General features: G+C 40.7%; 1 protein-coding gene across 1 annotated transcript in view; it reads right to left on the bottom strand.

The window, feature by feature from the left end:
- WDR75 (WD repeat domain 75) overlaps positions 1 to 19,273 on the bottom strand; it is a 34,142-nt gene extending 14,869 nt beyond the window's left edge. The window contains exons 1-8 of the mRNA XM_041737665.1: positions 19,187 to 19,273; positions 13,957 to 14,086; positions 11,257 to 11,322; positions 10,053 to 10,143; positions 6,636 to 6,760; positions 5,073 to 5,143; positions 3,934 to 4,053; positions 3,339 to 3,427 (exon numbers count right to left, since the gene is read on the bottom strand). Coding sequence (XP_041593599.1) covers positions 3,339 to 3,427; positions 3,934 to 4,053; positions 5,073 to 5,143; positions 6,636 to 6,760; positions 10,053 to 10,143; positions 11,257 to 11,322; positions 13,957 to 14,086; positions 19,187 to 19,272 — 778 coding nt within the window. The 5' untranslated portion in view covers position 19,273. The remainder of the gene's footprint in view (positions 1 to 3,338; positions 3,428 to 3,933; positions 4,054 to 5,072; positions 5,144 to 6,635; positions 6,761 to 10,052; positions 10,144 to 11,256; positions 11,323 to 13,956; positions 14,087 to 19,186) is intronic.
- Positions 19,274 to 25,131: the final 5,858 nt, after the last annotated feature.

Below are 25,131 nucleotides of genomic sequence, written 5' to 3'. Positions count from 1 at the left end.
TAGTACGTATCAACTGGTCTTGGCCCAAATTAGGACAGGGGCCATAGCAGAGAACATGAAATTGTGGATGAAAAGCCAAATGACACTGCGTGGTACATGACATACATATGTATACATACACATGCCTCCCCCCATTTGTATTTCTGGAGGGTGGGGTATGAGAAGGGTGGAAAAGATGAGAACAGCCTACATCTTTTATCCAGAGGGTTAATATCCCCTTCATTCTCCTTCTATTCTTAATTCCCATTTCACAACTGTTGTACTACCCTAAGTGCATTAGGTTGGGTCCCACCCCCATACATCAGTAACTGCTCCCCACTCCAACCCAAAGTAGGCTGAAGGCACCTCCTACATCCTGAGGCTCCAGTGAGTTAAACCCAAGTAACCCTGTAAGGATCCAGAGCCCATGATACTAAAACTTATGCTGACAGTCTAGGAAAACCTAGAGAAAACAAAAATTCACTTTCTCCAGGCACATAATCTTTTTTAGCACCCAGTCCCCTTTTTTCAGAAGTCAGTCAAAATATACTGATATAACTTTGACTACACAGGTGTGAGGGTGCTAAAATACAAACTTCTGTTGACCATCCTATTTTCAAGGAAGATTTTAAAATATTTTTAATAATTTAAAAAATGTTTCAAATTCCAATTAGTTTATAGTGTAATATTAGTTTCAGATGTACAATATAGTGATTCAACAATTCTATATAATACCCAGTGCTTATCACAAGTGAAGTCCTTAATCCCCATCACCTATTTAACTCATCTTTCACATCCCCTCCCTCTGGTAACATTTTTTTTTTTTTTGCTTAGAGTCTGTTTCTTAGTTTGCGTCTTTTCCCCTTTGTTCATTTGTTTTGTTTCTTAAATTCCACACAAGTGAAACCATATGGTATTTGCCTTTCTTAGACTTACTTTGTTAAGCATAATTCTCACTAGCTCCATCTGTCTTTGCAAATCGCAATCTCATTCTTTTTTATGGTTGAGTAATATTCCATTTTGTGTGTATGTGTGTGCGTACACACATCAGATTTTTCTTTATCCATTCATAAGTCAATGGACACTTAGCTGTTTTCATAATTTGGCTATCGTAGATAATGCTGCTATAAACATGAAGCTGCATGTATCCTTTTGGATTAGTATTTTTGCATTCTCTGGGTAAATACCTAATAGTGCCATTGCTGGATCATATGGTAATTCTATTTTTAACTTGATTTGGGAGGATCCTCCACACTGTTTAACAGAGTAGCTGCACCAGAGTGCTTGCATTTCCCACCAACAGTGCAAGAGGGTCTCCCCTTCCCCACATCCTTGCCAACACCTGTTGTTCCTTGTGTTTTTTATTTTAGCTACTCTGACAGGAGTGAGGTAATTATCTCATTGTAGTTTTGATTTATAGTTCCCTGATGAGTGATGTTGAGCATGTTTTCATGTGTCTGTTGGCCATCTGTATGCCTTCTTTAGACAAATATCTGTTCATGTCCTCTGCATGTTTTAATTGGATTACTTTTTGGGTTTAAGTTGTGTAAGTTTTTATATATTTTGGATTCTAGCCTTTTATCGGATATGTCATTTGTAGATACCCATTCCATAGGTTACCTTTAAGTTTTTATTGTTTCCCTTATTTTGATGAACTCCCAATAGTTTATTTTTGCTTTTGTTTCCCTTGCCTCAGGAAACATATCTGGAAAAATATTGCTACAGCCAATGTAGCAAAGAGGTTGCTGTGTTGTACTCTAGGATTATGACAATTTAATGTCTCCCATGTCCTTAAACCATTTTGGGTTTATTTTTTGTGTATGGTGTATAAGTACCGCGCGCTAACCGGTTGCGCCACTGGAGCGCCTATTTTTTGTGTATGGTGTAAAAAGGTGTTCCAGCTTCATTCTTTTGAATGTTGCTGTCCAGTTTTCCCAACACCATTTGTTGAAGAGACTTTTTCCCATTGCATTTTCTTTGCTGCTTTGTTGAAGACTAATGGAACATATAGTTGTGGGTTCATCTCTCATGGGAGCATGGAATGTCTTTCCATTTCTTTGTGTCATCTTCAATTTTTTTCATCAGTGTTTTATAGTTTTCATAGGACAGACCTTTATATGTTTATTCCTAGGTATCTTATTAGTTTTGGTGCAATTATAAATCGCGACTGACTCCTTAATTTCCCTTTCCCCTGCTTCATTATTGATGTATAGAAATGCAACAGTTTTCTGTACTATGATTTTGTATCCTGTGACCTTCCTGGATTTATTTATCAGTTCTAGCAGCTTTTGGTGGTCTTTCAGGTTTTATAGTATCATGTCCTCTGCAAACAGTGGAAAAGTTTTCCTCCTTCTTCATCACTCTCAACGATTGCTATGTCTAGGACTACCAGTAATATCTTAAATGACAGTGGCGAGACTAGACATCCCTGTCTTCTTCTAACTGCAGAGGAAAAGTTCTCAGTTGTTCTGCATCAAGCATATTAGCTGTGTTTTTGTTTTTTTCACATATAGCCTTTATTATATGTTGAAGTATGTTCTCTCTAAACCTGTTTTGGGAGGTTTTATCATGAATGGATATTGTATTTTGTCAGCTTAATTACAATAGCCACACTCTCATGTACCTTAAATGAAATACAAGTTCTGAATTAATTTAAAAATGTGAATGCAAAGGAGGCAACCTAATTATGTTAAGACATAAATTTTTGATTTAGACCTAGGTCCAAATCCCACTTACTAGCTGTGGGACCTCAGGCAAATTAGGTGTCAACCACTTTATCTGCAAAACAATGTCTATTTCATAGCTGCCAGAATTAAATGAAGTAGTGGATGTAAAGCATAGCATAATCATTTATACCTGATAAACTATAGCAACTCTAATGGACAAGCACTTAGCCACATATTTTTTTTAAAAACTAGGGTAATTTCAAAAGGTTCTTTATGTTTTTTTTTTTTAATTTTTATTTATTTTTATTTATTTATGATAGTCACAGAGAGAGAGAGAGAGGCAGAGACATAGGCAGAGGGAGAAGCAGGCTCCATGCACTGGGAGCCCGATGTGGGGATCCCGGGTCTCCAGGATCGCGCCCTGGGCCAAAGGCAGGCGCCAAACCGCTGCGCCACACAGGGATCCCAAAAGGTTCTTTATGTTAACAAGGACTTTATCACACGTGTGCATTTTGATACTCTGAAGGGCTCTGAAATCTATGATATGTGGTACTGTGCTGAAGAAAGCCCAAACCACCTGGGTGATTTATAAGCATTTACAATTCCTTTGGTCCATGCAATCCTAAACCTTTCAATGCAGTATACTGACCCATATATTTCAAAAACTCATTTCAATTATTAAACTTCACTTACCTGTCACTGAAAAAGCCAAATCCATGACCATATCATGGTGCCAATGTAAACATGTGTATGTGTATTTCTTATCATCATCAAAATTCCTCCTATTGAAGAAAACAAAAATTGTTCATTTGACCAAAGGCATTAAGTTAATAAAAGTAATGGCATGCCAAATATAATGAACATAATATATGCCAAAATAATAAATTATATCAAGCTTGCAAGTCTTAATGTGTAAAAAGTACATTTTCTATTTCTAATCAGTGACTTCTACAAACAATAGACCATTCATGGTATCCTACTAGATATACACTACTGTTACTCTTTTCTTTTCACTTAAAGCCTGATAAAGAAGGTCTCTTCAATAAAACAGTTATAAGCAAAATGAAATTTTTTTAACTCCTCCTACCAGCCCAAGGTTAGAAGTTTGAAAATACTAAGTCTATGCAACGAAGAGCACAGTAGTAGTACAAGAAATGGGGGGTGTCAGCAAAACCTCATCTGTATTACCAGTACTATCCTTTTTCCTGAATCCAAAGATAGCTCTGTTCTGCAGCACTGATATAAAATAATATGTAAAGATCACCATGCTCTTCATAAGTTAACTGACCAAAGACGAATTTTGCCATCCTTGTGACCAGTTGCTATGCAATCTTCCTTCGGATGACATGCTACACATGTAAAATTGTTCTTGGCATGTTTCTTATTTCTTGATGATGACAATGTAAACCTAGAAGAAAAAAACTGTCCCTTATTAAAGTCTCCTGGTAAGTGGTGATGTAGTTAAGTAAAAGGGAGTTTGCACCCTTATGAACCAAACTGGAGAGCTCTCAAAATTCCCCAAATATAAATACATAATTTAAAAAAAATCATGACTAAGAATCAATATTTTTTTTGGCAAACACTTACTAATATGCAATATAAACTCCATGTGACTAACATTCTATCATGGTAACTTGCCTACAGAGGCCACTGACACTGAGGTAAAGCCAAGGCAGTCCTTCCAGCAGCTTTTGCCTGAGCCAAGATTGTCCAAATCTCTTGTCAACTGAAGCCAAATTTTCACATTAGGTATGAACAAGCCTAGTAAATTATATGAGACAACTGGCTAATGTGTCTGAAGACAATAGGATCTTTATTATACTGCAAAGAAAAACATGTTAATCTTGACAGGATAAAGGGAAAAGGGGACAGTGTCATTCAAATAGTCACTGCTCATGCTCAGCACTAATCTCCTCAAATATGTTATTTTATTCATCCTTACAACTCATCCTTACAATTGAGCTCATGCTCAGCACTAATGTCCTCAAATATGTTATTTTATTCATCCTTACAAGTCCCCATTTTAAATAGATGTTAATGTGAGGTACAGTGAGGTTCAAAGAGACTAAATTTGACTCATTTTAAACCCAGTTATCCCAAAGCCTACGTTCATTCCTATAGCCAAAAGAAAATGGCAATAAAGGTCACCTGGGCTAACCTTTTCAAACTACATCCAATTCTGACATCACGCACGCATACCAGAACCTAAGTGGACAAGGGGTTTTGGCTCGACAAAGCTCCCTAGGTTTCTATGTGTTAGGATTCCTTCAACCCTATCCATTGTGGGTTAAAAACTCTACCTCTGTATGTACTGGTTTCACAATCTCTTCCAACATGAAAGTAGGAACAGCTCTGGGTCACAGGTACGAACATGAAATAAATTACAACAAACTCGAGTAAATAAAACTATCAGAAAGGATTTCTTACCTTGATGTTGTTTTCCTTTTGAAAAAATAGACAGACAAGTAATAGTCCCGTACTGCAGCAACATATTCTCCCTAATATTTCAGAGAGAGGACATTCACAAAAATAGGAGAAGTCTTTAAGAAATGCTCTCATCACAAAAAATTAACATAGTAACATCTTTTTTGCAGATTGAGTATATTAATATAAAATGATATAGATAGCTATGGAAAAGATAATCCTTTTAAAATAATTATAGAAAATTCAAACACAAATTTAGGTTCTATATCTGAAAACTACACCCTCTAGCTTTAAGTATAACGATTCCAATTTTTCCCACTAAGGCATAATTTATATACAAAATAATGCAATGCTTGACATGTATGTCCATGTAATCACAAGATGGAGAACATTTACTTCACATCAGAAATGTTTCCTTGTTCCTTTTCCTAGTCATTCCCAATGTCCCTGCCCCGGCCAGCACAAACGGAGTTCTATCAGTACAGTTTACTTCTCTGTTCCAGAACATCATACAAACAAAACAGTGCAATGTACAGCTTTGTGTCTGAACTCTAGCTCATCATCACCTTTTTGAGATTCGTTCATGCTCTTATTGGTATCATTAGTTTCTACTATTATGAAGCAACATGCCAATAGAGGAGTACGTATCACGAATTGTTTATTCTCTTGTTGATGAACATTTAGGTTACTTCCATTCTGGAGCTACTATGAATACTAGCAGGACATTTTATATGGTCATGTTCTCATTTCTTTACGTAGGAGTGGGAACTACTGGCTCATGGTAAGGACAGATGTTTACCTTTGATTTGTATCTTGCCATGGTCAATACTGTCAGTTTTTAACGTTAAAAGTGTTCTCTCTAAGAAATTAACCCTTTTTAGAACAAAACCAAACTAATGCTGCAAACTTAGACTATACAAACATGCCACCACAATGTCCTCTAGGGACTTCTGGTGATGCTTGATTTTTAAAATAACCAAGTAATTACTAATAGGGAAAGGCTAAGTCATGGTAGCAACATCATAGTTAGTATTTCTGATGAACATTTAAGTATATACACTCATGCTACAATGTTAAGTGAAAACAAAGGTAAGGTGAAAAGCCTCCAGATCCTAATTCAGTTTGGGAAAAGTTATTTTATACACGTTTAGGAAAAAGTCTAGAAAGATTCCTCAAATATCACTGGTAAGATTTAATTTTTTCACTTTAACTTCCATATTTTCTGTAATGGGCACACTGATTATGGACAGAGAGGTCATATTTTCTAAAGACACAGTCTAAAAATGAAATAATTTGAGTGGCTTTCATATAGGGCAGGCTAAGAAAGAGTACAAATACCAAAATAATGGTATTTTTTGAAGAATTAGAGGGTTTACAAGAACAATAGGTGTATACAAAATTAAGGATCCTAAACAAATCTATACCATAAACACATGCTAATGTAATGGAACTTCTTAGCTAACAAAAATATTATAAAGCAGTATTCAATGACTATAACAGAAAATGCTCAGAGGAAACATTGCTGCAAAGGGATTTTACAAAAGAGAAAACCAAAACAAATTTTACCTCATTTCCAAAGGCAATGCACTTGGGTGACTGGTTTATATAATCCAAAACAAAGGAGATCTCCTTAGCTTCTATTTCCTGACTTGATGATTTTGACAGTTTCACTGAAACCAGCTGAAATACATCTAGCCAAAGGAAGCTATATTAATATAAACGTTCTCTAGAGAAAAATGAACATGTGCACTTATTCATATGAAACTGTTAATTAGTACTCCAAAATGCATTTGATAGCAGGAGAATAATTCTAGGCCATCTTGAACAAAAGCGCCTTCAAGATGGACCATTCATCTGAATATACAAGTTTTAAGTGGAAGTCTAATTTCACATCTCCTACATATACATGCTCTATAGAGCAAGAGAAAACAATTTATCTTACTGGTGTATTCTCTGTATTCCAAAGTATTATGCTAACCTTTACAATGGAGATGGAATGTGGTGTAGTGGTGAACTGAGAAGCCAACAGCAATAAACCCATCTGAGAAATGCTATGTGCTTGCCACACAGTCACAAGATCAATGTCCTCATCTATAATACTGACGTGCTGTTCTCTTTACCCTCTATTTAAAAAACCTCTCAAGAGAAAATGGCTGTATTTTACTATGCTACTTTCTTATTTTCCCAGATACTATAATGTCTGAATATAAGCTTCTGTAACACATTGATTTATCACTTTCTCATTTCCCAGCCTGATTATTATTTGCTTTCAACTCTGGATTCTTCTAGCTTTCTCAGTCATCTGAAACTTCACATGTCCAAACCCTGAACTGATTTTCCTTTTTAACCTTAGTCTTCCCCCACTGCAGGAGATGATACCACCATTCACCCAGTTGCTTAGACTAAATCCTTGCATTATCGTGTACTTCTCTTTCATATCCCACGTCAAACCATCGGCAAACCCTGTCGGCTGTATCTTCCAAAGATACCTAGATGTCTCTCAATCATTTCTCACCACCTAATCAGTGACCTCTTAACTGTACTCTGTACTTCTATCCTCGTTCCCCTTTAGTGTATTCTCAATGAGCCAGCAATTCTAGTACAATTAAGATCATTTCACTCTTCTGCTCAAAATTCTTCAATGGCTTTTTATCTACTTGGAGTAAAAACCAAGGTCCTTCAATGGCGTATAAGGCTATATGTTATATTATTTATCATCCCTTGGATCACTCAAATCCAGCCTCCCTGCTATTCCTTAAACATGCTAGAAATGCCGCAGATTATGATTCTCCGATGCCATCACACAGCTTATCCTCAAAACCTTCCCTGACCACTTATTTAAATATGTAGTTCTCCAATGTTGCCTATTCCCCTTCCCTGCTGTATTATTCTCCAAAGCGTCTTTCAACTTATTACATCTTATGACTGATATAGTCTGCTTATTGTTGGGATTGTCCATTTTGTTCTCTGCAGCCAGAATAGTATTCGGCACATGGAATGTTTTCAATTAGATATTAAATAGATAAATTACTTATAGTAAAAGAAAATGATAGCACTAAAGATGATATGTAAATAACAATTTGTTTTTAAACCAGCAAAACACACTTCAATATGATTTGTACAATTCTATATCAGACACTGGTTTTGGATTGTGGAACAAAGATGAAACAAATGAAGGATATATATTTTAGTTCTAAGAAATGCCAGTTCAAGCCTGATTCACATTTTTATGTAACAGCCAACTAGATTTTCACATGCTGAGTGCTCATGATGTGCCAAGTAGGAAAGAGTAAAACCAATCCCATCATGAACAGAATTTTGATTAGATTACAGCATTTGGTTAAGTCCAAAAGGTGAATGCCAAGGTCTTACTTGGCAGTAGTTTTCTATCCTTGACTCAACTAGGGAACATCTGAGTAAACAGGCCCCAGCTTAGGGAATCAACATTTTAATAAGTTCCTTGGGATGATTCTAAAGTGCAGCAATTGTTGAGAATCACTGATCTCACTGATATGGATAAAAAAGTTTTGCTACAACTATTAGCAACTACCTTTGCAACTAAGGAATCATGGTGTTAGTATACAGACTGGTTACCAACGTGGGTGATAAGCAGAATCATCAGGGGAAATATTAAAATGTAGATTCCTAGACTAAATCTCAAAACCAGTGAATCAACTGTCAGGGAGATTAGGAATCTGAATTTTATTAAGTATGTGGAGAGACATTAGGAATCCACACTCATATATAAAACAGAATTTAAATACTGAAAAGTGTTATCTAAAATAGTCAACCAGGAAGGAGACTTAATTTTTTTAAAGAAATGTTGCCATTTCCAGAACACTTTTAAAACCATCCTTTAGAGGTGGTTTCTGGGCTACATAAGAAAACTAAACTACTTGTTTTTATTCTTTCATGTAACATTTTTGATAGATAAAATATTACTCATAAACAGACTTCACCAATTTTCAGCTAAAAGGCAGATTTAGTTTTCACCATTTTGACTATTCTCAGATAACTGAAAGTCCACAATATAAAACAATCGATAAATTTGTTACAGCTAAAACCAAACACACACAGCACAAAATAAGCCAAAAACAAAACAAAACAAAAAAACAAAAACACCTTCCCCAAACCAAGCCCAAAATAACAGAAATATACCATGGAAAGGATTCATTTAGCTAATGAGCCATGAGCCAGTTAGCAGACTGCTTTAAGACCATCTTAAAGCTCCTTTCATCTTTGAATTCTGAATACAACTATATTTTATAGAGAACACCAGAGGATGCAGTGGTCTTCTTGAATTCTGGTATTAGAAAAATTCTTTGGTTTTATCGCTCATGTCAATGTTCTGATGTATCAAATTCTCTGCTAAAGGACAGCTGTTTATAATCACTGAAGATAGTCCAGGAATTCATAAAATGCTCTGAAACATGGTAATTTCAATGAAATAATGTTCCAATGATAATGAAAATGCAATTAATAATTTAATCACACAACTAGGTCTTAATATCAAACTGTTTACTATACCATTTCTGGCAGATTCAGGATCAACAAAAAGCGTGTTCGGTAATGGATAAAATGACAGTGATGCTTAAGAATGACAGATTAAGGTCAGTAGAAAGAAAAACGCTAGCCCCCTACAAAACAGCTTTGAAGTCTGAGCTATGCAATCTATTATTACAACTATATATTAATCATTCCCCCAATGTAATCTATTATAATTATAATATAATTATAATAGATTATTATTAAATATAATAATATAATGTAATCTATTATTACAACTATATATTAATCATTCCCCCAAGAAGTGTATTTCAGAACTAGTGGGAAGCTTCCCCAAAATGAATGCAATAATAGAAACAAATTAAATGCCAGCTCCAAAAACTTAACTTCAGATTAAACCAAAAAGTTAAATTCTGAGAAACTATGGAAAGAGTAACCTAATGCTATATAAAACAAAGTAAGTTAATTATACTATACCTGGTTTTTCTTTGTTTATTATAACGAAGACAGAGTCCTCAGCACAGGCTAGAGTAAAGAGGGCATGAAGTTTATGCCCTACTATGAAAGTCTGAAAGACAAAGTAAGATAAAGATTAGAAGTACCATATTGTTTATATCTATCTCAAAACCCCAAAATAAGGGGGATCCCTGGGTGGCTCAGCGGTTTAGCGCCTGCCTTTGGCCCAGGGCGCGATCCTGGAGTCCCGGGATCAAGTCCCTTATCGGGCTCCCGGCATGGAGCCTGCTTCTCCCTCTGCCTGTCTCTGCCTCTCTCTCCCTCTCTATCATGAATGAATAAATAAAATCTTTAAAAAAAAAAAAAAAGAAAAAGAAAAATAAACAAGAGATGCATGAAGATTAAATTAAAAAAAAAACAACCACCCACAACATAAGTTCCATAAGGGAAATCTTATCCATTTTGCTTACTGCTATGTCTCACCATCAGAAGAATACCTGGTATACAAAAGGCACTCAATATGTATTTGTTCAATAAAATTTCAAATTAATAATATAGATCCACTTGTTTCTTTTCAATGGTTATACAGTATCTATTGAATATGAAATGTTAACGATCATCAAGGTTATACTCAATATTTTTCTACCATAAACAATGCTGTAGATATTACAATATTGGCAAAACAATGTGTGTATTGACACACACATTATTTCTACAAGAGATTCCAAAAAGTGAGATCGCTGGAGCAAAAGTTATTTTTCAATTTTCTTTTGTATTCTGATACAAAAGTATCTGTTTCTCTACACTTTACCTCTCACTAGATTGTTTTTGCAGTCTGCAATTTGGCCAAACTGATAGGGAAAAATGCTCTGTTACTTCTTTATTAATGAGGTTAAACCCTTTTTATGTTATTTTTTTCTGGGAATTACGTATTCCTACCTTATGCCAATTTCTTCCTACTGGGTTATTAGTTTTTTCTGATTGTTTCTGGGAATTTTCTGTATATTAGGGATATTAACTCTTGTAAATATTTTCTTCCAATTTTATTGCTTATCTTTTTGTTGTAAGTTTAAAATTTCAAACAATTTCTTTTCTTTTATGGTGTGTGACTTTCATAACGTATTTAGAAAGACCATGTAAAGATTAGACCTTATAGAAGAAAACAGTGTGTCTGTCATTAAATGATGTTGCCATCCCTTTTCAAATGGAAGATCAATCCACATACCTTTATTAAAATGCCATCTATATAGTCCCACAGTTTAATGGTGCCATCAAAGGAACAAGAATACAACTAAAAGGGTAAAGATAGTACAAAAGTTATTACAAAATAAAACTCCATTAAGATAGCCAATGAATAACTGATACAGATGGTATTTTCTGTTCATTAAATTACTAGCCTTAAAGAGGTAGAGTCATCTACTCATTGTTTTTGCAAAATAGAAAATCTAATCACAACTCTTTGAAGAAACTTCAAGTTTTAATTAAAATGAGGGAGGACAAAAGTCCACCTTCTATGTTCAAGAGGGAGATGGTAAGTTATTGAGCTATAAAAAACACTTAAGAGGTTGGTAATATTTCTCCCAGAGTCCATCCTCTATTATTAGCAGAACTCCTTTCATCTTAGATGGGTATTAAAGGAGTGCTTCTCAATTGATCTGAGAATGTCCTATTTAAAAAAAAAAATTTCCAACACATTAATGAACAATATTTTTGTAAAACACAATATAGAAGTTACACACTTGGATGCTATAGCAATGTCGAAGTCTTCTAAAGTTTTGGGTCAATTGCTACAGTCTTCTAGTTGCAAATTGGTAACCAACCATTTGTGGTACTGGTTTGTGCCTCACACTTTGGTAGCACCAGGAGGCCTTAGTAACATGCATTTTTATTTTTATTTTTTATTTTTATTTTTTATTTTATTTTATTTTTTATTTTTGTCCCAGTGGACTTGATTTTACTAAGGTCACAGCAGATTACTAGTTGCTGTTCCTGTGAGAAATACTTTGGTTATAACATTAGTAAAGAATTTCAAGTTTTCTGGAAGCGGTAATTTTAAGATTTCTGCCAATGAGGACATGGAATCAGAGAACAGAAAATGATGAATATTATTGATTCAAGTAAAAGAATCATAGTAAGTAGAAAATATACATCACAATTACTACGTATAAAGGAAAAATCATGAACATGAATCAGTAAATATAATGAGGCAAACCTAGACTATCAAAACACAAATCCCAGGACTCCAAAGTCCAGAGAATCTGTATTCCCTATCACCTCCACCAAACCAGTCAATAAAATTGTTCCCTAATTTTATTAACTTTCAAGTCACATGAAATAGATCTTTTATGCAATGTATGTTTTTTGGTTTGTTTTGCTACAAAATTTAGTAATACAAACTTCACAAATTCCAATTTTAACAAAAGGATATTTCTGCTTTAAAAACACTCAAATGCTACAGATAATAAGCTATTTTGTCAAATCCTCAGGACAGCAAGGAAAAAAATATGTGCTTGCACCCTGCAGAAAAGCTACTTAACTTTGATTTTCACAGTAGCTCATTTAATTTGGAAAGAAAAGATCCCTATCACTTTATGCCCTCCTTCCTTTACTGTTTACTTTGCCATTTACTGCTCCTGTGAGTAACAGTAAATGGCAATGCAAATCTATTCTTGCATCAAGCAATAACTTCTAAACTGGCTGTGACTAATCCAGAAAAACAGAACCTGATCAAAAACAAGAGTAAACTGTTTCTGAGATCTCTTTAGCGACTGCTGAAGTGTAAGAACAGAATTAAAGTGACATTTCATTATTTTGAATTCTGAGAAGCAAGAGCTGCTTTGTGGGGTGACCGAGAGGTCTGGATTAAACTGGACTCCAAAGTCTGTCCTGAAATTAACGGGTCCATTCATTGAGTTAAGAAAGCCCTTCTTGACCGGCACTGGCTTGAAGATGGCCTAACATCTGCATTGGCATTAAAGAGCCTCATCTATAAAGCAACAAGTCTACAACATTAATCTCTCTCTCTCTCTCTTTTTTTTTTTTTAACATCAATCTCTTTTAGTCAACGTTTTCAAACACATGTTCCAGGAAGCAAAGGGCTCAAGGGCGTATAAGCCTGAGAAACAACAAACCATATACAGTCTTTTCAGATATTCACAAGGCTTATAAAAAGGACGTGAGAAGATTTACAACCCAAGAATTCATCTGTATCTAGCCCTGAATTTCAGGAACTCATATAGCCAAGAATGTCTTCTTTCATGCAACATCTAATTAGCATCCTTGGGAAAAAACGGTTCACAGAACACAGTATGCGGGACAATGTAGTTCTAGGCTGTGACCCTATTTTAGTAACTAAAAATGGGTAAAAATACCCTGAATCAGAAAATCAATATACAGGTTTCCCCGCTAAGTGGAAGTATTACTATAAAACCCTTTGTAGTGGAAATAGTGTAGAACAAAGAAGCAATTACCATTAATTTGTATGGAAAAATCTTGAGTGTTCCCAGATCCCGAAAATAACCTCTCTTAGGCTTTTCTGGTACCTCAGGACTCATCTTGCTAATGGAATATATGAAACACACACCAAGATAAAGTACAGATGCTCACAGACACAGTTTAAACTATGGTGGCTTGGTGCTGAGATGCTGAGTGTGGCTCCTGGGGAAGGAGACTGGTAGTGTCACTCTAGCTGGAAGGGGTGCATGCTGCCTCTATAACACCTTGTTGCAAAACAAATATTGAATGCTATTTTTGCTTTTTCCTTTCATTGTAAAAACCAAGTGGCATAACGCAAACTTCTGAAAAGGAAGGGATACCTGTATTTTTTTAAGTCTAACCCGGAAAGTTTCCCGGCCCAAATCAATTTACAATCTTCCGGCAACAACAAAGCCAATATTAAAATATTCAATTATAAATCGTTTGACACCTGTAGATGATTGTTGGGGTTGAGTTGGATTCCAGTCACCAGATTTCTGTGCCCTTGCAATACATGTACACATTCTTCTGTAGCCGTGCTATGAACTTTAACAAAGTCTCCAGAGACATAGAAAATATACCTGGAAATAAGAAAAAAAAAAGATTTTTTCATGGACTGTAAAAAGAGATTAAGCTATCTACAGAATATCACGAAAGTTATTTTTTTTCTTGCAATAGAGGTTTCTTTCAAAACATCAGTTTCAAAAATTATATATTAAAAATCGTGTGCTACGTATTCACTTACTATATACACCATTACTCTGACAGCATCTTTCCATATCCCCCACTCTCCACGGTTCACCAGGGACACCACCCCGCTATAGAAGGTACAGACCCAGAATTCCTAGGCTAGACCTGTGTTCCCAAAGCACCCTGTACATGACTTGATCCTAGTACTTTTTATGTTGTGTTGAAATTACTTGTTTACATAAATATCTACCTTCCTTATCTGCCCATAAGCTCTGATAGGGCAAAGGCCTTAATTTATCTTTGATTCCCAATGTCCAATCTAGTTTGTTGAACAGAATCCATCGGGTCCTCAAAGATTTGGTAAACTGAATGGATAAAATGAGCCAACAAAAAAAATTATTACAAACTAAGAATAAATCTTCTGATGCTGACCAGGGTCACTATTATCCTATTTTATCAGTTCCAAGACACTTGCTTTTTCACCTCTCTGAAATCAGGATGCATTTCGTAAGTGCTGTAGCCAGGAGACAGTCATAAAATGGTTAACTAATAGGTTAAGGAAGTTCAAGCAACAAAACATCTGAGGCATATGATCACCGCTCTAGCCGGAGCCTCTTCATTCCCATGAGTACCTTAATTCAGAGTTTTAACATCTCCAGGCTAGACCACTCTTAAGGGCTTCCTACAGTTTCCAGGTGTGGCCCTTCAATTCACCTTTCCCACTCAAACCAGATTAATTCTGCAAATTTGACCACATTACTTCCTTAAAGGTAAAATTAAATTACAATTTGTCAGTGTTTTCCTACTGTCTCTAGGATGTGATCTAAACTCCTAAGGCCTTTGGTGATTTGACCTGGTGTACTTGGAACCACTTACTTTTTCACTTGAAAAGCGTGCTCTAGTAAAGTGGTTCACAACTCCAATATCCTTGCACTCCCCACAGACACACTCCATTAATACTAACAGGTCCCCTGAGATGGTGGTGGGGGAGAGGGTACCATGCCAAGAAAACTCCAAACTGATAGGCTTCCCCAGAGGAAAGGAATGTCCTCTCTCTCTTTGCTCCCTGGCACTGAATGGCTTTAAATTTGAATGCAAGCTCCCAAAGGAAAATGTTCTCTCCAGGCTTTGGTATATTTTGTGGTCTACCCAGAACACTTTATAATTAATTTCTTAAGACAGATTCAGCTCAGGTGAAGCCTCACATTTTCTCACTCCGCATCAGCACCACTCTGAATGATTCTACAAGATGGCAGGCTTAGCTCTATCACAGCACTTAACACATGACATCCTTGGAAGACTTCCCCTACCAGACTGTGAGCTCTTTCAGGGGAGGAAGGGTGCCTGTACTTATTATAAATCCAGTAACAAAAGTATCGTATGGTAGACAACGACGCATTTTTAACTAGTCAAACACAAATAGGTTCAAACGCCAGCTTTACCACAAATGGGCTGAATAATGTTGGGAGATTAACTTCTCTAAAATGTCACCGTTCTCCACTCTAAGATTTCTCACAGGCTGACTATGAGGATGAAATGAAACAACACATGCAAATGCACCCTTAATATACACCGTATACACTCAGTAAATACTTCCATACAATTGGGATAATAATACCTAACCTTGTAGACAGAAATGCATGTAAGCACCTACCACAATGCTTGTCACATAGGACTCAAATCATCTTTGTTGATGAAGTGGAGAAGCAAGAAGTTAGGGATGCTTTCAAGCAGGAATCAGGACTTAAATGAGGCTCTGAAGGATGCATAATTTAAGAGCTGGGAAGGAAAAATAGCAACATAAGCAAAAGCTGGGATACAACTAACAAGAAACTGGAAATGTACCCATCTAACAAGCGAAGTGTGTACAGTGGGTTATGTCAGGAAACACACTGGATGAGCAGACTCAAGCTAGGTCACGGAAGGCCTTGTAAGCCAAACAAAAGAGCAGTATTTAAGGACGGCAACAAAAGATTATTACAGGGTTCTGAGCAAGGCTAAGGGTGAGAGTAATAATATTATGACAGTAACACTTAAGGAAAATTATTACAGCAGCAGTACATAGAATGGTCTGCAAAAGAAAAATATCTAGAGAAGGACATTAGCTTTGTGAGAATTCAGGAATGCAAATGGCAAAAATGACTTCTTTTAAAATCTTTTATGCCCTAGCAACCTAATGCAGAGCATCCTATAAATGTGGGAAGTAACAGGATGTAATACAGACAGTGCTGGACCTTGAGTCCGTGATACCAGACACAAGAATGTCTCCTAGTGTCATGGACACCCAGCGCTCGGCTTGCCTCTCAGAACACCCCCTGCAAGCAGCGTCTTTGTGTCCTAATTCCAAGAGCACCCAGTGACCAGGAGAAGACAGCTCATATGCCACAATTCTATGGTTTTATTTACTGTTTCAGATTTCTTGATAAGCTCCCTGAAGCAAAATACAAAATTACCTTATTTCTTTCTGTATAAACTAACCAACGCTTGTAGATAATCCCCAACTCCTTGATAAGTTCACTAAAACCCTATTCATTTGCTAGAGAACTGATTTTAATTGCTACATTCTACATAGATGACAAAAACCGAACAACAAAAACATAGCTAAATCTTCACCAAATTCCCCAAACTTCAGTACTGAATTTCTACCTAATCCTTGCTTGTCCAACTGGTCATTTCCCTAACCCTTAAACTCAACAGCCCCCCAAATGAACTCATCATCTTCTCATTAATCCTAATTGCTACATCACTCCAAAATGGTCTTTTCATCTTCAATATTTTTTTTAAAAGATTTTACTCATGAGACAGAGAGAGAGGCAGAGACACACAGGCAGAGGGAGAAGCAGGCTCCCTGCAGGGAGCCCGATGCAGGACTCGATCCCAGGACACTGGGGTCACACCCTAAACTGAAGGCAGATGTTCAACCGCTGAGCCAGCCAGGTGCAGGCATCCCTTTCATCTTCAATATTATCTTAGCTCAGGCCAAAGTAATGTCTTGCTTGGATGGCTGCATTAGCCTTTTAAGCCCTGGTGTATACTCTTCTAGACTCTTCTCCCCTAGACTTATGTTGTACTGACAGTACACACATGATACCCCTTATCCCTCACATCACCCCAGCAATTTAAAGCTGCACACTTTGCCTGGATATCCTCCCCCAATATCACTGGTGGGGCAAACTCCTGTTACTCTTCCAAGATCCTATAGTGAAGGGAAACCTCAACATCACTCTCCCTTCCACGCCAACACTGTACCTCTAGTATGCTAAGCCAACCCACCTCTGATCTTGCTGCTCTCCACCACTTATTGCACAGTTTTATAAATGGGTTTCAGATTAATTTTTCTTGAAGAAACACAATCATGTACCTCCCATCGTTCTCCACCTATTGAATAAAAATATACACTCTTTGGACCAAACGATCAAGAGCCGGCTTCATGTTCCTCTTCTGTCACGAGCTCTCTTCATCCACCATTTGTACTGGCTAACTGGACCATAGTCTGTCCAGTATCCTCAGGCTTCTACTCCTTTTGCCCGTGCCTGCTATCTGCAATGCCCCCTGTCCATATCCCCTAGTCAGAATACCACTCACCTGCTAAGGCCTAGCCTAAATATCACTTCCTTGGGAATCGCCCACCCTCGGTCTGAAATGCTCTCTCCTACTTAGGAACTTCCAAAGTACCACACTATGAAACGCGTTTCAAATTATTTTCTTTTCATCATCAAGACTGTAAGGTCTTGAAGGTAGGATCTATATTAAAGTTATCTTAATTTCTGTCGTATCAGCTTGTCATAAACAATACATAGTTGACAAATACTTGAAAACAAATTGTAAGACTTAGCAAAGAAAATACTGTGTGTCGTTACAGTAAGGTGGAGAGACAGTACACGGGAAAAAGAGAGTGGAAGTATCCCTGGGTGGCGCAGCAGTTTAGCGCCTGCCTTTGGCCCAGGGCATGATCCTGGAGACCCGGGATTGAATCCCACGTCGGGCTCCCGGTGCAGGGAGTCTGCTTCTCCCTCTGCCTGTGTCTCTGCCTCTCTCTCTCTCTCTCTCTCGCTGTGTGACTATCATAAATAAATAAAAATGAAAAAAAATTTAAAAAAAAAGAAAAAGAGAGTGGATACCTAGATCTAGGCCCAGAGTGGCGGCACTTTGGCACCCTTTAAGTCTCCATTTCTTCCTGATGTAGAAGATAAACATCAACAAAACCCTCTTTCATGGAAGGATCAAGGATTTACTCCTAGGGCAGTTTATGAACGCTCCTGAAAGCTCCTTCAGCCTCGCCTGCGTTCAACAAGTATCATCCGGCCACAAGCAAAATTTTGTGAGGGATATGAACTTTCCTAAGCTATTATCTTGACTCTTCCACGACAGAGGTGTTTTTACTAAGGGTCACCGGCCTTAAATTTGAAACCTCTTCCTACAAAGTATCACTTCTACACGATGCTGACAAGGGAGCAACAAGGAAGATGACAACTGACGAACGCTAAGCCATTAACTGCAGGCTGTTTACTTGCTTTCTACGCCTTACAGCATTTTAGCAATCTCAACAACCCTAGGAGATGGATCACAAAATATTCCTGTTTTACGGAAAAAGCATCTGAAGAGAAGATTAAGAACCGGGTTTTAAACGTAGCGAGTATCTCAGTTTCCAATCACACCGAACTCCTGAGAAAAGGGACCAGGGTTTATATATGCCGCTATCCCGCACAGAAACGAACACCCCGATTCATCACGCAAAGCTGCCAAAGGTCGCCGAAATACCCTCCCCGAGGTGCCGCGGGGACCCCGCGCCCACACCGACCCGCGGTCGAGCGGTCCCGGGCAGAGGCGCGCCCAGCGTCGGGGTCAGCGCGGAGCTTCCACTCCGCCGCAGGCTCAGGCCCCGGCGCCCGCGCGCCCCCCGAGCCCGGGACCGCGGGTCCGCGAGCCCAACGCGCCTGACCTCTGCCCCCTCCCGCCTCCACCCGGCGGCCGAGGCCGCGGCCCCGTACTTGGAATCTGCGGAGAACTCGGCTCTCCGGAGGTTGAGCTCGCTGCCGCCACAGCGGACCACGCGGACCGTCCCCTCCTCCGCCATCTTCGCGCAGGCGCAGAAGCCGCGGAGGCGGCCCGCCGGGAACTTCCGCCGGGGGCGGGGCCGGGCTGGGGGCGGAGTCGGGGGCGGCTCCTTTTGGCCGCAGTATCTGCGGCGGGAGCTCGGCGGGGCCGCAGTCTCCGTGTGGGCGGCGTGAGAGACGTGCGGGCTGAGCGGTGGCTTAGAGACCCGAGTTCGCGCCAGGCGCTCCCGAGCACTAACCACCGGGCGAGCCTCTCTGCCGCGCCAGGGAGACCCCCCTCCCCGCGTCTCCCGTGGCCTCCCGTGACCTCCCGTGGGGGTCCGCCTGAGAGATGAAATGTGTGCAGGACGATGTGGGCCATGACTCCAGGACTGGGACCTTGAGCGCTGAGGTCACCAGGTACCGCGAAGGAAAGCCTGGAAACAGACTCCGGGGGCGGGGGCCGGGTACGAGCGTCCTAGGAGCCATCGAGCCATCGAGCCGTCGAGCCATCGCGACGCTGAGGCTGAGTGGGTCCGCGCCTGCTGCAGCCTAGCGGAGTCTCCGCCGGGGTAGGGACCCGGGAGCCATCTGCGTGCGGGGGACACGGAGGAGCCGCGGGGCAGGCTGAGGTCGCCAGTGGGGGGAGGGTGCCTAGAACGTGGCGCGGGGCCAAGGACAGTCTGAGGCACCCGGAAGGTGAAGGAAAAACCCGCAAATGGTTGGGCAGCTTAAGAAGGAAAACAGGAGGATATATGCCATCGAGAAGAGTCAAAGGAAGGAGGAGGTAGAATCGGTCCTTCTGTCAGCTGTGACTGATTAAATAACTGGAAGACAGCTGACTGCTGTCCTGAGCAGTATGGAGATCACTGGGGCTTTGATAGCAGTTTTGATGCAGTGATGGGATCGAAAATGGGATTTGAGTGGGTTCGGGAGAGGGTAGAGGAGCGCAGTTAGAGGCAGTAGGACTCCTTCAGAGCTTTGGTGAATGGAGAAAGGAAACACGATAGCTGGAAGGGAGATGGAGGCCGTTCATGAAGACAGGAAACACAGGTAAGATCATTTTATTTTTTACAGATTGGAGATGTAAATCAATTGGGAAGTTTCATTATAAAAGAAAACATTTGTTGCTGTACTGATATTTTTTTTTCTCAGATTATCAAAATGGCGTCTCAAAATTTAAAGACTACAATTGAACTCTCAGATCTCAAGTTGAGAGAGTGGGCAATAGGGAATAACTTCGTAAAGCTAAAAATTGCACGTTTTAATGACAGCTATGCAATAAAGCTCTTAAGTAGACTCTGAAGTCCTATTCCCATAAAAATGAACTTAAACAAAACATTATAGTTTTAAGTACCTGGCATTGCGAAATACTTTATGCCAGTCATATTCCCAAAGGATCTTCTATTTATATCAACCACTTACTAAATTCTCTTTATTATATGTAAACAAGTAGTTAATCTTAGCTACACAGAAGAAGTACCTGGGTTACTTTAGAAAATAATGAAACCTGATCCAACCCCCAGAGATTCTGATGTATTTGGTCTGCAATTGTCACCTACGCACCAGAGTTATTTTTTTAAATTGTGGTGACCTTTACATAACATAAAGTTGTTGGTAGTGACATTTAATATATTTACAATGTACAACTATCACTCTCTGTATCTATCATGAATATTTTTGTCACCGCAAAAGGAAAGCCTTTACCATTAAGCACTCACTACTTATCCTCTCTCAAGTGCTAGTGTTTAGAAATAAAAACTGATTTTTGTGTATTGGTATTACATCCTACAACTTCGCTGAATTCGTTTATAGCTCTAATAGTTCTTTATTGTGTATTCCTTAGGATTTTTAAATTTATCGGATCATGTTATCTATGAATATTTACTACTTCTTTTCCAGTTTGTGTATTGTTTGTTTCCTTCTCTTGCCTAATTGGTCTGACTAGAACTACCAATACAAGGCTGAATAGCAATGGTGAAAGTGGACATCCTTGTTTTATTCCCTATCTTAGGGGGATCAGTCCTTCACTATTATGATGTTAGCTGTGGTTTTTCATGAATTCCTTTTATCTTATTGAGGAAATTCCCTTCTATAATTAGTTTGGTGAGTGTTTTAATCATGAAGGATGTTGGATTTTGTCAAATGAATTTGCTGTGTCAGTTGAGATGATTGTGTGGGGTTTTTGCTTAATTATATTAATGTGGTGTATTACAACATTGATTTTCATATTTTGAAACACTCCTGCATTTCTGGGATAAACCACTTGGTTATAGTGTATAATCCTTTTAGTATGCTAGTATGCTATAAAATTTGGTTTGTTACTATTTTTTGAGGATTTTAATTTTTGCATTAATAAGGAATATTGACCTATAGTTTCCTTTTCTGTGGTGTTTTTGGCTCCTGGCATTAGACTAATGCTCGCCAAATAGAACAAGTTAGGAATTGTTTCCTCATCTCTTATTTTTTTCTAGGTGATTGTGAAAGATTGGTGTTAATTTTTAAAAATATTTGGTAAAATTCACCAATAAAGCTACTTGCTCCTAGACTTTGCTGGGAGGCTTGTGATTGCTGATTCAGTCTCTACTTGTTATAGGTCTGTTGAAATAATTCTGTTTCTTCTTCTGTTAGTTTTGGTAATTCATAAGTTTCAGAAATTTTCTCATTTCATCTAGGTTTCCTAATTTGTTTGCTTATAATTAATTGTTCATATTATTCTATTATAATCTTTTTATTTATGTAAGTTTGGTAGTAATGTCCCCACTTTTATTTCTGTTCTTAGTTATTTGCATCATCTATCTTTTTTTCTTAGTGTATCTAAAGGTTGTCAATGGAACATTTTGTTAATATTTTCAATTTTGGTTTCATCGATTTTCTTAATTGTTTATTATTTTCTATTTTTATATATCTGCACCCTTTTTATTTTCATTTTTTATGTATATTTTTATTGGAGTTCAATTTGCCAGCATATAACACCCAGTGCTCATCCCGGCCAGTGCCCCACTCAGTGCCTGTTACCCAGTCACCCTTTCCCACCTGCCTCCCCTTCCACTACCCTTTGTTCATTTCCCAGAGTTAGGTGTCTCTCCTGATTTGTCTCCCTCTAATTTTTCCCTACTCACTTTCCCTCCTTTCCCCTATAATCCCTTTCACTATTATATTCCCTGTATGAGTGACACCATATGATGATTGTTCTTCTCTGATTGACTTATTTCACTCAGCATAATACCCTCCAGTTCCATCCACATCAAAGCAAATGGTGGGTATTTGTCGTTTCTAATGGATGAGGAATATTCCATTGTATACATAGACCACAGCTTCCCTATCCATCATCTTTCGATGGACACCGAGGCTCCTTCCGCAGTGTGGCTATTGTGGACATTGCTGCTATAAACAGGGAGCGGGGCCCACACACATGAAAAGTTGGCCATTTCCTTTACCAGGAGTCATTTGACTGATGATTGATTTAAAGTGCTATTCAATGGCGAAGGTCGTTCTAGGATTGGGATACAGCGAGAATGTTTTAGGATTCGGAGGTAGCTAAAGCTCCCCCGTCATGGACTCGATGTCCCAGTTGGATGCAGAGATAGGCGAGCCAGCAAAGAGATAAGAAACATGGCACGGGGGTGCCTGGCTGGCCTGGTCGGGGGATCTTGATCTCAGGATTGTGAGTTTGAACTCCATGTTGGGTGTAGAGAGGACATAAAAATAAAATATTTAACAAATAATAAATGGATGAACTAATAAAGCATGACATCGAAGGTAAGTGCTTGCTTCAGGAAAAACCTCAAACCGGACTATGTCTAACCTGCGACCTGTTCTTGAACGCCCCCGCTGCACTCCTTGGTCCAGATGACGTCCTCCACGAGGGACGGTCCCGCCCGAGTGGGAGTGGGCTTCCTTCCCCGTAAGGCAGGGAGAGAAGAGCTGCGAAGGCACGAGTTCAGTGGATCAGCGCAAACCTCGGCGATGATCCTTCCCGATCCCGGGAGCCAGAGCTCAGCCTCCTTTTAGGACCCGACGTTGTAACGAAGCCCGTGTGGTCGGTGGCTCAGATGCAGGGTGGAGGCCGAAGGAGAATCAGGAAGAACAGAATAGGGGGAAAACCAGAAGCTGAAAGAGAGGAGGACAGATGTCAGCATCCGGAGCCTTCGCGGGGCCCCGGCGTCTTTTCCTAGGAGGGGCCCCACTTTGTAGGATGCTTCCCGCCATTCTGCGCTCCTCGTTGGCACCTGCAGGCACATCCCCGGGCCTCCAGCGCCTCTGCAGCATGGTCAGTAGCGTCCTCCGTGTGTCCTACCGGGGACCCCAGCTTCGTGTCTGTAACCATCCGGCTGCTGTCTGACAACATTCGGGGGAATCCGACTTTTGTTGGGTTTGGGGTGTGTGTGTGTCTGTCTCTGTGCAGTGATCTGCTCCTCGGGCCGCGTCATCCTGACACCGAAATGGTTGAAACACCATCATTTCTGGTGCTGGCACTGGGCAACTAGCTGGGTTCTCCTGGCCAACCCCAGGCTCCCTCCTGCCATGACGTCCTGCTGGAGGGTCAGCTGAGCTGGAAGGTCTGGCTCGGCCACATTCCCGCGGGTGGCATTGGGTCCCCGCCGAGCGCCGGCTGCTTCTCTTCTCCCCGACGCCTCTCCAGCGGGGAGCCAGACCTCGGGGCTGCCCTGGGGGGAGCTCCTGAGGAGCCGGCTGCCCGTGGGGGGGAGCCCTGGGGCTGCCTGTGTGTGGGAGTCGGGGTGGGGACGGGACTGGGGTCCCTCGGTCCCCAGCGCTGCCTGCCCCCAGGCCGAGCCCCACACTCGCCCTGCTCCTACTCTCTAGGGCGTGCAGGGTGCCCTCCACACTCTGGTGCAAGAGATCCAGCAGCACCAGGTATGCACACTGAGCCCGCCCGGTGAGGGTGGCCCAGGTGCGTGAACTGCAAGGGCCTGCTGTCCTGACGTCCCCTCCAGGGCCACGCTGACCGCCCCACGGGCCCTATGTGCCACAGGCGCACAGGCACAGGGTGGGAAGGGGTGGAAGCTCCCCGGAGACCGGGAAGCCCAGGCCCCCTGGACAGAGGGAGCACAGACCTCCCAGGGTGCTTTGCACAGACCCTGGTGACCTGAGGCTCCCCGGCTGTCACTCTCTCCGAGGCCCGTCCTGGGCCCGGGGCACAGGCTGAGTCACAGTAGAGTCTGTGGGGTCCTGACCCTGGTGTCTGGCTGCCCCTGGAGGGCACGTGGGGACGTCAGCTGTGTGTGCCTGGCGGCGCCCCTGCAGGAGCTGGTCGGGGCCTGGGCAGTCCCCCCTCCTCCTCTCTGGGGGTCTCTCTGCGCCCCCTGCACAGAGCTCCGGGAGACGCAGAAACAAGCTGGCCATGCATTTCACACAACTTTATTGAACTTTCTACAGCAAACGGGCTCAGAGCCGAGGGTGCGCACCTTCCCCTGGGGAGGGAGACCTTCTTGTCCTTAGAGGAAAGCGGGAATCCCATGGGGGTGCAGGTGCTGGAGTCCCCCACTTGGGAGCCTGTGCAGACTCTGGGTGGGGGCGTGTGTCCTTAGGTTGGGGCTTTGAGAGGCGGTTCTGAGGACAGCAGGGCTGACCTGGACCTGCAGCTCATGGGCTCCTGTGCTGGGTCCCTGCAGGGCAGCTGGACCCCGGCCTCGGGCCCCCTGGGGCCGGGTGACTGCTGGAGCCCCAGCACGTGGAGGAGCCTGCCTCCTGGTATGGGTGCAGGTGGGGCCCACGGGCCTGCCCCTGTTGCCCTGCCCTGGGGTGTCCCGGGATCCCCAGGACTGCCCTAGGTCAGCGACCTGGATCTGTGGGGCATGCCCAGGGCCCAGGAGGCCACATCCGGCTGTGAGAGGGCTTGCTCAGCCTGGGGCCAGAACGCAGGCCTGGCCAGGGCC

The sequence above is a fragment of the Vulpes lagopus genome, chromosome 22 (assembly GCF_018345385.1).
Source record: "Vulpes lagopus strain Blue_001 chromosome 22, ASM1834538v1, whole genome shotgun sequence".
NCBI lineage: Eukaryota > Metazoa > Chordata > Mammalia > Carnivora > Canidae > Vulpes > Vulpes lagopus.
This window is presented reverse-complemented; position numbering and strand designations above follow the sequence as displayed.